General features: G+C 42.3%; 1 protein-coding gene across 26 annotated transcripts in view; it reads right to left on the reverse strand.

Moving 5' to 3' along the window:
* Positions 1-16,309, reverse strand: part of MAGI1 (membrane associated guanylate kinase, WW and PDZ domain containing 1) — a 290,260-nt gene that overhangs the window by 144,233 nt on the left and 129,718 nt on the right. For all 26 annotated transcript variants that reach the window (XM_048957507.1, XM_048957493.1, XM_048957509.1 and 23 more), the window contains exon 2: positions 5,720-5,836. In XM_048957507.1, coding sequence (XP_048813464.1) covers positions 5,720-5,836 — 117 coding nt within the window. The remainder of the gene's footprint in view (positions 1-5,719; positions 5,837-16,309) is intronic.

A 16,309-nucleotide genomic window follows, 5' to 3' on the forward strand; every position in this document is an offset into this window, starting at 1 on the left:
GTTATCAATCCTATTGCTCAAAATGGGGCATTTTTCTCTCTCAAACCTGAAGAAGAACCCAGTTCATTAATTTGTGAGATAATTATATCCCTGAAAACTGACTCCGCTGCAGTTCTGCACTCTCTGGAACACAGCAACAGGAATTTCCTAAGCCCACTGGTTGCACTCAAGATACAATCCCTGCTGGAAATACAGTGAGCAAAAGTAAATTTGAGTACATTAATTGGCATGGAAAATACACCTCATATTCTTTGGAGTTAGATAACACAAGAAAATGTTCCTGAGAAACAATCCTTACGTACTGCTGGTAGCTGTGCATTGCAGCATTGTGATAAAGGCACTATTTTAAACAATATTTCAAACTCTCTGTTCAACAGGTCTTGTGAAACAATTTATTACTGTTCTTGTGTTGGAAAAAGATCGGCCCACTGTTCATCACCTTATCAGTGTGCGCTTTCAGATGAATATTTCATGGACTCTGCAACTTTTTCTCATTACAAAAGCAAAATTACACTTCTAGGAAAGGAACAGCAACAAAAGGAACTTGGATAATAAATATGGCTACAGCTCTGGAAAGCTTTTGAGAATTCAAAGAACATTTGTTTACATAAACTGATGATTTATTGCCTGTGGAGAAAAATAATTTGCACTGTCAGTGATTCTGTTTACTCTTAATAAAAATTAGTAACTAAAAATAATTTCAAATTGTGGCTCAAATATCCCCACATGTAAGAGCACGTGCAGCTCTAATATAAAGGTCTTTCTGCTTCATTTCAACCTTTTGTTTTTTTGCAGCATACAGACAACCTGTTATACTCAATATTCTAAAGAAAAGAATCACCTATAAGCTGGTTTCCATGTCATCCTATCAATTCATTATGAATGAATCGATGACAAACAGCTTTAGAAGCTCTCCTGGGAGATGATCCCTACCCACACGGGGTCTCTGCCCCTCCGTGAGTTGCAGCTGAAGATGGCTATGCACATAGCAGCACACCTGAGTTCTGGAGCAGTTCACACTGGTAGTACAATGATCCATGAAGGCACCTATCCAGCTAATACAATCCCACATGCTTTTCCTCACCTGCTGCTGAACTCTTTCCAAAAAATACCGCAATGTTCCCTTGGAAGAACACGTTCCCTTTGCAGCACCAGTTGCTTGGTACACTTCAGCAGGAAATCCAAGCATGAGAGCACTCAAGCCAAATGGGTGCCGGGGAGTCACCGCCTTCCTGAGCCTCCTTACAGATAGCTCAACACTTACACTATTGATTTTTATCCATTCCTTCCCATTCCGCTCCACAGACTAACCTCAATGTTGGAGCTACTGCTCTGTAATTGATGACATGGGAACAGATCAAACTGTGGGATGGCAGAGAACAACCAGCAGAAATGAAAGTGGTATCTCTCCAACGTTAAACTCTCCTGCCAATTATCCCGGGGCACATACTTGGCTTTGGGAAAGTGAATCGACTGCTGAATGAAGACCCCTCCAGGTTTTAAAAGTCAACTTTGGGAAGGAAAAAAAAAATCATCAAAAGATTGTTACAGAGTGTCCAGGCTGACAACATCTAAGACTTGAGTCTGGGCTGGGCATTGTGTTGTCCCTGTTCCAGCTGTCACAAAGGACTCGCTTCTATCTGAGTTTTTAAGTCTACAGCCAGATGAAGGAAGGAATTGCACAGAACTGAAATAAGACAAAAATAGAATAGACATGGATAGGAAGGAGACTACTGGTGTGTTAGTTTATCCATGCCTGCATCACGTGCACTGCTTTGGCCAGTAAAGATATGGTAAAGCCCCACCAGAGCTGTCCTTGGACATTACAGCACTCAAGCAAACGTGCTCAGGCAGAACAAGACCAGCAACCCACCCTGAGCACGCACAGAGATAAGCTTCTATGGAAATAATCTCTGAATTCTTCTTCACACGCTGTAAAAATAAAACTGCTGTCAGGCTGTTGAGAAGAAGCAACTAGGCCAAATGGCCAGTGCTGCTTGTTTATTTTAAACAGATGCCCTCTACCATCGTTTCAAAACGAGGCAGATAATCCTGTCTGTTCAGCCTCCCACGAGCAGTGGTTCAGGCACACTGCTGCACCATCGCACCACAGGAAGCTGCTATCACATCTCTTTCTCAATTAACACTACTGCACAGCTATCTCAAGGTAAGGCTATTTGGAAACACCTATTTAGGATGCAGTAGCATGGATACATTCCCACACGTGTACTTCCAACTGTTCATACTTTCCATGTAGCCGACTTTCATATACAGCAATCCTATTTGAGGAGTTCTGCTCCTAGAAACACTCCGTGAAACCTGATGTCCTAACACTCCATCCACACCACAGACTCACAGCCTGATCCCAGATCAGGTGCAATACAAACCACATCAACTTCTCTTGAGCTGCCCCACACAGCCACAGATCTGCCCTTCTGTTCTCAGGGCTCCTTCAAGCTCAGTTTTCCTCACCTAAGTGAAACCCATGCTAGAAAAAAAAAGCTGTAGGCAAACTCTCTGCATGAGCCAGAGCACTTCTAGTGTAGTCATGGACAGTAATGATGAGACTGTTGCTAAGTCACAGCCTGCTCCAAGCTCAATGGAGCCATTAACTAGCCCACAAATAGAGCATTCTTTCTGGTGGTCTTCATTACACACATCAGACAATTGGAAAAATGTGCTACTTCAAAACAAAATAAGGCAAAGGGGATAGCTAGAGCCTGGCTCAACATCTTGCTAATCTGGATAATGCACTGAAGTTCTGCTTTTTTTTCCTTGTTTTGACAGAGGATCCTATGTGCTGGAATGAGAATACTTATCTATTTAAACACATACAGCAACTCTGCTGGAGTTTAAGGTACTGATTTCTCTTATGCACAAGACAGAAATACTGTAAAAAGAAATAAATCAAAGTCTCAGACCCAGCATGGGAAGTCAACAGGAAGAAAGTGGAGGAAACAACACACAGTTGGCTTAGCTAAAATAAAAGCTAGTTCAATGGCTGAACAGCACTTTTTCAAAGATTTGCACATTGCAAATGCATGGCTTCATTAGTACATATGCACCATCCAAATACATAAACAAGGCATCCCGCCTCTCTTTGCTCTGGCTGAGTCCTAGATTACGATGTTGAAACAGTAAAATCCAGAGAGTGCTTTGTGTCTGTAAATAAACCCGTGGGTGTGGTGTGACAACAACAGCAGAGCACTGGGGATGGCACAACCACCAAACTTGGAGGCCACCTGGAAGCCTGGCACAGCTGTTGTTTACTATGGATCTCAGCAGGAAAAATCAGCTCAATGGGGAGGAGGGAGCTCAGGGCATGGAGGGCAGGAGGAGGCATGCTGGGGGCAGAGGGAGGCACAAAGGCTGGCCAGCACTGAGGCAGCACTGTTGGCTGCTTCCCATCTGAATCAATACTTAAAGACTTTGGTTTGTGAAAATAATTGATTCATCTCCTTCTTTCAATTATGCCTTTCAGGTGCATTTCTAGGTTTCATCTCTTTGCAGACAGTTCCCGTGTTTAGCAGTAAAGTCACCTGCTCTCTCAGAAGACCATACCTGTGCCATCCATTTATGCACTTCCCTTTGGGATCAGACATCATCCCAATACTCTTATCTTACAGACCATTCTTATCCATCTCTCCTACAGTAAAAAATCTAAGTGATGCTTAAGCAGCAGTAACCACATGGGATCCTCACTACACATTTTTAAGGAAGAACTGGTTAACATTACCTTTCTCCATTTTGCATTTAGTCATTACCACTTCATTTAGCCCTTCTATTAGTGCAGCACAAAGCAGCTGGCAGGCCCAGCACTCTCTGTCCAAGTGACCTTGTGTTCTTGTTCGTGTTTACCACATAATCAGCAGCGTATTCCATTTTCAAAATACAAGACTCCATAATCCATTAGCACCAGAGATTGGTCCAGGGCCCTGGATTTACTGGTCACGTGTGCCAAGGAATAAAAATGAGTGCACCACTAGATTAATCTCCAGACCTGTAAAGCATTCCAACCTACCATGCATCCAGTAGCCTGGCTCAAATTCACACAGCAATATTAGCATCATTCTTTAAAGCTACCACTAATACCATCCCAACAGTACATGAAGAGAAAATTAAATGTTACCTGCTTTATAACTCAGCAAGTATGGAGACGTACAGTAACTGACTCCATTACTCAGATTTTCCATGCATGAAATAACAGGAGTACTGATGTTCTTAGCAGTTTGTCAGCAATACGTACCTCTTCCTGCTACATCCAAGAGGCAGAAATTGCTTTTGCTGGTCTTAATTTTAAATCAGAAGTCTTTAGCAAGTCCAAGTAGATTAGCTCACCATCAAGTTAAATACATTAGAGAAAAGAATCAGTGGAAAGCATCTCAAAACGTAACCTTGGCAACACACAAAATGCTTCCAATGAACTTCACTCATTTGCTTTATTTGCTGCTTCAGAAATTGGAATGTAACACATAGGCAGAAGGACATTAGCATCAAGATGTTGCATTTACCAAGCCTAAAACACCACATGTGTTTCCTTAGAAGGCACTTTCCGCATTACACCTTAAAATCCTGCAGCCAAGCAAGTTAGACAATTCCAAACTAATCATATTTCACAATAACAGAATGGAAAATGGAAGTATTCAATAGAAAACAGCAATCCATATTTATTCTTCATGTCCACACACAGCACTTTAAATGTAATTTGGTTCATGCTTTCAACTGATAAAACAAACTCAACAGCGACATACAACGTCTGCCATTTGAAGAATCAGCATTTATCAGTGTTATCACACAGCTTTAACTGTGGCCCTACACAGTTCCCCCGCATGCAACACTTAGATTGAAAACAGCTATTACTCTACCTACCATTATGTGGTATTTGTTGGCAAATACTGATTCTTGAGTGGCAACATCATTATTCAGTGTTTATACAAGTCTGCCAGGATAAACAACCTCTGATTCATGTCGACAAAGAGAGTTTAAAAACGTTTTGCTGCTCCTTTCAGCATGCTGTAACTACGAGTTTACTAGTCCTTATCCAAGCCCAACCTGAAATTCAGAGCATTTTCCTCAGAGCTCATCAAGGCCCAGAGAAACAACAAGCAGAAAACCAGATCATTTCACTGCACCATTTTCCAACTTCCAGGATAGGACACGAGAAACAATCTTTTTCTACTTTTTTGTATACTTTCCCAAAAAGCAAAGTACAATCTGATTTTGGGTAGAATCTGAAGTTCTGAAGATTACCACCCCCTCCAAACTTTTCAGCTCTATCCTTGTTTGGTTTTAGGGTGAAGAAGAGCATTCCTTTGTTAGCTTCACTAACTTTTGCTGCTTATCTCCTTTTGGAGCTGAGGATGACCTTCCAACAATGGCAGTTTCCTGTTTCCATGTCACCCAGCCACAAAACGCTGATCAATTTCTCACATAAAATACGCATCAGAAACAAAGCTTTGCTAACAAAATATAGAAGGCATATTTTATTCATAGGTTTCAAATCAATGCAGAAACACGCACCATAACAACATTAATGAGCTCTTCCTAAGGCCATCAGCTGGTTTCCTTGTAAGCACTCCCTGAACCCTATTTGCTGTCACATGTGGGATTCTGCCCAGTCCGAAACCTGAGCTGCACACACCAAGGCTGCCCCCAGTAAATCAACAAAAGCAAAAACGATACGACAAGTAATCCAGCAGGTCAGTGGTTTGTTACTTACAAGGCACAGCATGGCGATAAAGGTTATCTCTAATAGTCTGTTGTAGATCGTGATCCGGCGATCCTTTCTGAAACCTCTGGTTGAGATAATGTCTCAGGTCTTTGTTCAGTCTGCTTCCTGCAAGGAAAACACAGCCATTTATTTACTTCTAAATGCACACAATTAACATTTCCAATTCAGGCAAATGTTAGGCCTCCATTCAGAGTCCCCTAAATAATGGCATTCTGACTTCACGAGTGGAGGCTCATCTTCCTCTACAAATGGCTAATTACCAAAAATAACCCGCTGTAAACAAGAGGTCTCTCTCGTCTCATAATGCATCTTTCTTCTTGTGGTGTTAAGCAGATCATCATTCCCTTTTATCACTTATTTGTCTGAGCAAATAGAGAAAGACAGATGATGTGAAATTGATGAAAAATAATAAAGGTATTGTTTTTGCAGTTCATTGGAGAGCGAGCTGGGCAAAGAGATAAAAAGCAAAGGCACTAATATAGCTGAACACGGCACAAAACCTAAAGAATGATACTTTGCACTGGTGTCTACCCTAACACACAGTTGGGAAAGAATGAGAGAGCTCAGAGTAACCAAGGTCCTTAGAAAAGCAACAGGATAATATTCAACACTTCTCACTTAAGTTTATTTCCCCATTCATAGAATGGCTTGGGTTGGAAGGGACCCCAAGGAACATCAAGCTCCAACCCCCTGCCGCAGGCAGGGCTGCCAACCTCCAGATTTAATGCTAGACTTTAATACAGCTCTGAACACTTCCATAAGTATGTGAGAATAAAGACAGATGTGCTAAAAACAACCACCACCAAAAAAAGAGAGATTTAGTTGTAAATGAACACGGAACACTGAATACTTTCCTGCAGTGGAATGTAAGAACTGAGTAACTTCATGAAGTATTTTCCCAGAAATTAAATATTCTCAAATCTCAAATAATGCTGATCTCAGTTTGACTGAAAAGCAAAAACCCCACGCGAACCTATAGAGAATGGGGAATGAAACCCCTTCTGCTCTTAAAACAGGGAGTGGAAAATAATTCACACAGGCTGAGGCAGTGGGAAGAGAGCTGGTTTGCCAAAAATGGTGGGACATCCCTTGAGCTGAAAACGAATTGCTGGCGGCTAGGACTGTACTGGGAGAAGAAGCATACTTCTTTCCTTTACCAGGCACCTTATTTGTGGCTACAGGCAGAGCTCAAGCAGTGAGCTGCATGGACCTTGAGCTGAACTCCTACAGCTGTTTCCATGGTCTTTCATAATCATAATCATGACGTTTTTAGAGGGTGAACATGTAATGCAGAAGCCAGCCCAATACTTGTGACACTGAATGAAGCGTTGCAGTTAGAGGTTCCTGGCTGGAGCCTCTAGGAACCACTGCAAAACAAAGCAAGAGTAATAATGCTACAACATAGGGCCGCTGGACAGCATCTCTGTGAGGCAGCAGCGGTCCAAAGCAAATGAGAAACAGTGCAGAGCGTTTAGCAAACAAGGGCAGGAACAGTGATCTGCCTAAGGAAGGTCTGCAGTAATGTTGGTTTCAAAACAAACAATAATTAAAATGATCTTAGTCTGAAAAGGAAGTTAAATTCCATAAAATAAAATAGGTGATCTGTATCATTCGCTGCTGTTATTTTTAAGATTACATTTATTATTGAAGGAAAGAGAGAGGAAGGAAGGGTTAAGCAGCAGCCCTCTTTACTTACAAGAAGTGTTCAGAGACCAAGATGCTCAGTGCAAGAATGGCTGAAACAATAAAACTGAAGAAAGGCAGACGAACCATTCTCATCACGTTGTCCTGATTGACCCCAAGCAACACCTCTCACTCCAAGAGCAGATGATCAGTCTGGTTTCTAAGAAACTATCTTTGGCTGTTCCACCATTGCACATAACAACCTAGGAGGTGCTTGAATAGACTGTGGGCTGCAGCATTCCCATTTCAGATCAGCCCTCCCAAGCTCGGATGTTTGGTGGATGCTGAGTCTTTTGACTCCAGAAAGGGAAACCGGGCATGACAAAGAGCATCCTCAAAAATAATCAAACACTTCTTTCAGTTGAGCAGTTCACATTTTTCTTTGCATATGATAGTGACACAAGCTGGTTACTCATAGCCAAAAAAACTAAGCATGATGAGCAGTTTGGACATAACACAAGCACTTATTCCAGTGAAGAAAAAAAAGTATGTATCCTACAGACTTCCTCCTGAAATACTGTGCAATTCATGATTTAACAATTAATGTCACAATCATGAAAAGGCTCTACTGAGATAGGGTCTTCTTGACCACAGAAAGCATGCAATTTACTAATGATATCTGCAGTTATCTTCCCTCTGACTCCATTCATTGAGTATCTCAGTCTATTACAGCCTCCACTTAAAGGTTTGGCTCTCTATTACACAGTAGCTGGTATTTCAAGCTGAATCACTGACGTGCTGACCAAGATGGCAGTTGCAAATGCAGGGACTAGAGCAATACTTGCATACTTTTTCCTTCAGGGAGCTCATTCCTATTACATGTATTTGAAATGGGAAGGAGGAAAATAAAAAAAAAAAAGAAGAAGAAGAACAAAAAATATCCTCACTGCACCACATTTTTGTTGCTAAATTCCAGAAAATTCCAGATGGAAAAAAGGCTTCTTGCAGCTGAGCCCAGGGCTGTGGACAAAAGCAGGCTCATCCCTTACAGCCCACTGCAGAGTATGGGAAGTGAAAATGAGCTAACACAGAAACAAACCCCTTACAAAAAGCTCCCACAGGAATCCACCACAGAACATGCTGGATTCTTTACCACTTGAAATGTTTCAGTCCACATGCTCAATACCAACATTCCCAAGCAGATTCTAGAGCTAGACACAAGTTTACAAGTTACAAAGGCTGGTACACTGAGCCCCCACAATTCCTAAGAATCAGAAAGACACATCAGTGGCACCTCAGAGCCTCCCACGTGCAAACTGCAGCACTAAAACTCATTCTGACCTCCATGGGCATCCCTGCCTCATTCACTGCTCCCTCTGCAAGAGTCTCACGACTGATGGCTTCTGCCCGTACATCAGCCCAAGGCTGGGTTAAAAAGGAATGCAGCACCATCTGATTTTATGCACAAGTCCTTCCCTTTGTAAAATCTAATTTGAGGCATCAGTTGTGCTAAGAATACACCTGGATTCAGTTTCCTTAGAGATGAGCTGTGTAACACTGCAAAACACTCCTGTTTTCAAGGAGATTGCATCTTACATTTGTTCTTTGGGAGAACCTTCCTTTTCTTCTCTCTAAGCACATGTACAGAGGCCACACAGGAGCAGGCCAACTGCAGCTGCAGTCCAGAGCAGATTGGTGAGTGCCCAGACCTTCTTTCCTGCTGGCCAGGCTAGGTGGGAAATGCATTGATTTACCCAAAGAAAAATTATTATGTCCTTTCCATAATCAAAACTGGGCTGAGATGTTCAGTGCAGATCACACATTAAAAAACAAACAACCCATTACGTAAATAATTTTTTCCTACTAAAATCATTGAAGTTAATACTTGAAAAATTAAGAATTAAAACACGTTACAGAATTGTTGCTGTTGAAACAGTTCCTTTCCATTTTTCAGCCCTGGAACAATGAAACAGTGCCTTTCTTCACATGAGAGCCAACCTTCCAATGCTGCTCCAGATCTGAGAAGTTTCCATCCTATTACCAGAACTCTTTACCTTTTACAAAGGGTGACTTATTGTATGTCTGTTTTTCTCAATTACTCTTAATTATTGTACTGCATCTCAGAGCAGGTCAATCATTCTCTCAAACCATCATACCGTAATAATATCTTAGTAACAAAAACACCAAGAGAGAAACAAATCATCTCTCCTGTTAAAAAATGAGTCCTGCTGATAACAGAGTTTTCTGAAAAACAGTAAGAAGCGCTTGTCAATTTTGTGGAGGTACATATGTAACCTAAATTCTTTTGCAATTAATGAAGACGACTGAAACTTCTTTCATGCCCTCAATCCTCTGTCACACATTCACTCTCCCAAAGCAACACAATATAAAGCCACTAGAGAAACTCTGCTTTGAATGATTCTCTGCTGCTTGTTGCTACAGCTCCTCATTTCTGCTGGGGAGAAAGCTCTATAGGAGCTGATCTAACGCTGTTACTGTTGCTGAGAACATCCATCTCTCCCAGAGCCCCACCACCAGTGAGCAGCAGTGCAGACCTGCCTTCTGAAAGCTGCTGGCTGTTGCGACACTCGGGCTTCAATAAGGAAAGCAGGCTGCATAAATGACCAAGCAGAATCTGAGATTTCCCCCCACTGAAAGCTGAGCAAGAACATCAAAGGGCTGACAGCACCTTCCTGCCAGCTGGGAGGCAGCCTATGCCAGAGCTCTGCAATATGTGTATTTTGAAGACATACCTCGAGTCCATTTTTCAGGCACTTGGAAGCCAACATTTCACAGTTTATATTTATATTAATTGCTGCAGCTGTTTTTATCCCATTTGTGCTTTGGGACAGCCATAGATAATCCCAATAAATAGCTCCAGTCTGACAGCGTATAGATGCTTGTACAAAGGGATCAGGGTCAGGCCCAGGACATGGTGATCTGACCTATATATTACACTCCTATAAAAATATTACTGATGTAAATCTTCTATCTTTGCCCTTCTTTGGGAAGGTTAGCAATTGCCATATTCACAGGGACTGAGAGACCTGAACTAGAAAAATCCATTTTTCATTCCTGAATTCCCCTTTTCTTGTAGAGGATATCTTCATTTCGAGGCATCTTTAGCAGAGTGATCCTCCGTGGACAAAGACCATTTCTAAACAACAGGACCATGAAGCAATCAAAGGTTAAAGGCCTTGCTAAAGGGATAAGAGTGCAATAGAGTCGTCTGGATTAAGACTCTCTCTTGTCATCTGATGTCCACATTGAGGGAAGGATTCAATTTTTTAAAAGACACAAAGATTGCACGTTGGATTTGCAGAATAAACCCCTGAATATAACACACTGTCTTTCAGCTGACGAGTCCTGTCTGAAGATATTTAGCAAACAAGTTATTTTTGTACAACAGGAGCAAAACTTGGCCAAACAAATGCAGAAATGGAGGAAAAAATAATAATTTTAAGAAGAACTTTCTTAGAGGCATGAGCTCCCATTTTGCAAAGCAGTCAGCAGACCTGCAGTCTCACTGGACTGCCTTCAAGGCTGGGAGGCTTTGAGAGCACTCCTGTGCCCAAGGCTGCTGCACAGCCTGCAGATGGGACTGCACACTCAGCCGTAACTGCAGCTAAAGCAGCTTCTCTTAATTGGAGAGTCCATTAACCCAAGTTCATTTGAAACCCATCATCCTATTGAAAACAAAACCAAACCCCAACCACCAAATAGCCACCAAAAAACCATCAACCTGGTTAGCTACTTCTTGTTTTGGGGGGGTATAGGTAAGGGTTGTCTTTTTATTTTTTCCCCCCTTGAGAAATGTTAAAATATTAATTAAGTAACTAAAGACAATTTCCCAATCTGTTGTGAAATTCTTACTGAAAATGGGAGGCAAACAGGGCTCCTGGGAAGCATTTCACACTCTTCCATACAACCTTTTACACAACCACAGTGCTGGCATCAACTCTGCATTCATCACCATGCACATTACTAAAGTTCACGATGGACTTTCTGCAAGTCCTTGTGTAAAGGCAGCCCATATATTCACACATACTTTCTGTTGATATCTGGAGAGATTTGTATTTCATTTTTGGGCCACTTAATATAATTTTCACAGTGAGGGCAATGGGCAGAAGCCCATCTGAATAGACAGAATGAAAGCTGGGTGGATTTTCTTTTTTTTTATCATTTAACAAGACTGCTGGTAGCCACACCATCATCAAATCTTCCTAATCCCAGTGGTTGTTACACAAACGATAATATTTTCTGCTATATCATTTTATTCCATCCCATCCTTGTCTTCCAGCTGCTGTCCAAAAGTGATTATAAATAATGGGGCTATAAAAGCCATTCAATAATTAGAAGATTCATTGGCCATATGCCAGCAGTGACAAAAGGGAGTGATTTATGTAAGATGAGTCTGTCACATCTGCCAGATCACAGCTTCATTACGCCGGTGGCTTTAAGGTCACAGTTAAACACTATCCCAACAGCCATTTGTCACGGGGGCAGCAGGGAAAAAAGCTGAAAGAAATCACTGTGAATTTTGTTTGCTTTCCTATTTTAACTACGAGGTAAATAAGTAAATAAAGCCCAGCACCTACTTTTGTTACATCTCCTGTGAGGTCAAAGACACAAGGGTATGTACTAAAACACGAAAGATTCATTCATCATTGCTAGACAGAGTTCAAATAAGATCACAATGCAAAAACATTCAGTTTGAAAGCTTTAGATATTCCATCTTCCAGCCACCTACAAAATGAAGGCAACCTGTAACAGCAATTGCGTTACTGACATGTTGTAGGTTTACATTTCCCTAACACAAGTAAACTTAAAAGCCTTCTATGGCTCAGTGCTCTAAACAGAATGCTGCCATGGGAGCTGAGATAACAATTGAAGTGGCTCAGCAGACACCCAACTGGACTCCAGTTCTGTTTTCTCCTATATTAAAAAACAAACAAAACACACTAATGAACTCTTACTGCCATGTGCAAACCAGTCTCATAAAGCCCTGATGCTTGGATGTCCCGCATAAAGAGCCTCATCTGTCACTGTCAACAGTTGTGTCCATACCAATTTGAAGAGTCTTTATTGACTCCTGGTACAAACCAGACCTTTGCTGGAAATACTGCATACACCCCCATACATTTACTTTCATTCATTCCAGCCCCACTACAGCTGGACTCAGATGAACTGCTCAAATCAATCTCCATTATTCTAATAAAATTCATGCCACAACCAAAGCAAAATGACTGCTCGTCCCTTTCCTACCTTCCAGAAGTAAAACATAAAATACTTCCCAATTTTTATGCTCAGAACAACAAAGCCACATCCACTGCAGCATCCTTCCAGTGGAGGGAGATTATTATAAACTGGAGGGTGATGCTGTAAAGAATTGCAAAAAGCTCCAGGATGAACTACCTACATGGCAATAAAACTCAACTTTGATGGAGCATGGCTAAGGCTTCAGCAGCAGCCAGGCTGCTGAATCAGCAGAGAGCACTTCAGCGCAGCTAGTAATTCCTACCTGGAGAATGAATAACACTTGTTACTTTATTACTAACAGAACTTCTTAAAATATTATTTTAGGTGTAGCCGTGAATCCGAAGGAGATGTACTCACTCAAAAACTTTCTGGCTGTGCTCAGAATGCGGAGCAGGCAAGAGCCTTCTTGGCACGGTCCCTTTTGGTATCTCTCTCAATCTGCATGGGTGAATGCACCAACACTGAAGTGGTAATTCAGCATTTGCTGCTAAGAAATGCACTTAACAGATCATAAATCCCCAGTGAAACTATTCTGTGAGCACCTAACCTAATCTACTGTATTTGCAGGGCACTCCACATTATTTTTTGTGCATTAATAGTGATTCATTTTTCTAGTGGAAATTTAAACAAATAGCCTTTCAGCTGAGTAGTGCCAAAAAAGTAACAGTGCTAGAGCTCAGAGGCTGAAAAGAAAAATATCATCATTTAGACACTAGGCCTGAAAATTTGGCGCCCTTGTGACAAATACATTGCTGTTGCCTTTGGCTGAAAACCAGCAAAAGCTGCAGGAAGCCCAGCCTGACTCCCCTTTGGCCTTCCCAGTGACCTTGATCCTCAGTCATGAACCCAGGACAGCCCTGATCTGGTGCAGAGGGAAGCCACACAGCATCCCACTGAGGTGACCAGGGGCTGCCACACAGCGCCTGGAGGAGTGAGGTTTGACTGCAGGGTGTCCCGCAGTTCTGGGCAGCACTACCATCACAAAGAAATGGATTAAAGTACGAGTTTCACAACACATCCTGGAGAGCTCTCCTTAGATTGCCAAGGCAGAACCCATTACACCATCTCATTTAAAATCTACTGCGCTAATAAAACGCCTTGCCAATCCCAGCACCCTTTTCCTGGCGATTCAAAGGAGATCCTGGATAGGCATAATTCAGTCACCTGAGAACTACTGCGTGAAGGATGGAAGAAATTTCATCTTTCTACCTCAAAAAGACGCTTCTATTATTCTCCTGATCTTTGCCCCAGCTTTGCTGTAGACAGCAGCATGTTTCCATACAGAGGGTTCTACCTCGAAGAAAAGGCAAAAGGAAGAATACAAGGGCATTTTCTGCCTCTCTATTTGATATATTTTACACTCATGGAGCCTGTAGCATCATGACACCAAACAAACAGTGACATTATTCCAGAGAAAGTGGCAACTGTACCTACTCAGAAAAGTCTGAAAGCGCAGAAAATCCAAGATTGGGATAACATTTAAAGCAAAAATATGGGTAAATGAAAACATGCAGCATGAACACATGATGGATAGAAGAGGGAAAAGGAAGGTCAGTAACATTTGCTACTGCTGGCCACAGATACCTTTACATTCATTTGAGCAGGTCAGGCACCGAGCCCAAAAACATGGCTTTGCTGCATCCACACGGGAGCTAGCAGATGCAGAGCCAGCCCTAATGCTTCTTCCCTACACCATGGTTACTCATTAACCCAACTAACTGAAAGCTGGAGGTCAACAACTACTACTCTGCTGTTGACTCTTAGGAATTCTCTTTTTCTTCCATTGTGCTGTTTTTAGGAAATGCTGCAAGCCCTCTGCTCTTGGCTCAGCTTTTTTTTCTTTTCTTTTTTTTTTTTCTTTCCCCTCTTTCTTTTTTTCCCCTCCTTTCTCCTCCGTTTTCCATTTTGAAGAATCGACATCAAATACATGATAGGAGGGAATCTGGGCTCTCAGGAGAGCTCCAAAAATGACAGTGGAGGGAGATACGAGCCAAGGTGAGAGAAGGGACCTGCTGGGACCACAGATGCAGGACACTCCCTGATTGAAATTAGAAGTCCCCCGGATAAACCATGATACTGATCAACAGCCATTTGCTATAGAGTCATCACAGGAAAGCTCCAGGAAGAGGTAGAGATGCAAGGAACAACGAAATAGTGCAGCAACATTGTCTGTACATGCTCACAATGAAATCTGGATTAGCATTACACTAAAAACTTTAGGCAGTTCTGAGGGCGGACTGGTGTTGGATGAGAGGCTTGAGTTGAGTGGGTGATAACTGAACTGTTGGATTAAGGTCACGTCCAGGAAGGCTTCCCCTAGGCAGTGACCTTAAACCAAGCACCCGGCACAAAGCCCCGGCTCTGCAAAGCTTTACACAAAGCCATACCCAGGGGTGAACTTTGGGAAGCAGAGACATTCCTCTGAGAAAGGCATTCTGTCTCACACACAAAGACACTGCTGTGCTGGGGCCTTCTGCACTGCATGTTTCAGTGAGAGAAAGCAATGAGGACTGCGAAGCGGTCGCGAGTGGCAAGAATCGTTCATGTTGCCACGTAGGCTTAAAGGAAAAAAACGAAATAAGTAAGAAAGAACAGGAAAAAAAAACTCCTACACATCTGAAGTGAATGCAGAATGAAGTCATTGTAAGAGAACGAGCAGCATGGGATGCAGCCTCTTTCCACGAGCTCTGAAAGAGTCAGGCCGAGGGCTCATGGCACGTCTCTGCCAAGCCTTCCATCAATGAACACAGGCTGGGCTATGTGAGCCTCCACTAATGCTCCAGGAAAACACAGCCTGCACAGGAGCCACGTAACAGCATCTGTCACTGACACCCACTCTATAAAACCGTGCTGCGTGAAGCAACCTGCATAAGGGAGCGTTGTTCCTCTTCCTTGCTCCACCTCAAAGCAGCCAGCAGGCTTTTCCATTTTGTGGGAGGTAGAAGCATGGCAGGGGTGAAGAAGAAAGTCTAGACTGAGCAACAAGAACAGGAGAATTAAGATGAAAAGCATTTGCAGTCTTTCAACCAAAGGCAACGACCCGTTACTGGAAATTAGATGCATATCTCTAAGTCTCCTGAAAGGAGTTACCGTATGTTCTAAAAGCAGCATATAATATTTGAGCTGTAAAAGCCAAATCAGCTTGTGAAACAGACGGTATTACAATACTTTAGCAGAACAAAACCCACATAACAGTGTGCCAGACTCATTTTCTAGAATGGCACTAGGAAAACATTTGCAAAACCTGCAACCCATTCCCTAAATACTGCATTTGATTCTTTGAGTCAAAGTAGGAAAAAGGCCACAAACGTGACATAAATATCTCTATTTGGGAATTCTGACTAGCTATTCTTATTTGTTGTTGGGGTTTTTTTTGTTTGGCTGGTTTTTGTTTGGTTCCTCTTCAATGCAATTTAAGCATGGCGAGCGGTCTTCAGCGCTGCTTTTTAAACCTGACTCCAAACTCCTTCAGCAGTCAAGCTAAGCCCCTTTTCGTCCTTGCTTTTCCTTGATTGCTGGAGGGACAAACTCCTATCGCCCAGCCAGGTCACCTCTGAATTCTAATCACAGCTTTATAGGTTTTTGCTTTGCCCTTGCTGGCTCGCAGGCATATGTCGATACTACCAGACTGATTTCCAGAGGTACTGAATACGTAAAATCTAATGCTAAGAACGTGTGATGGGCAGGCAGTAAATG

This window comes from Lagopus muta, chromosome 11 (assembly GCF_023343835.1).
Source record: "Lagopus muta isolate bLagMut1 chromosome 11, bLagMut1 primary, whole genome shotgun sequence".
Classification (NCBI taxonomy): domain Eukaryota; kingdom Metazoa; phylum Chordata; class Aves; order Galliformes; family Phasianidae; genus Lagopus; species Lagopus muta.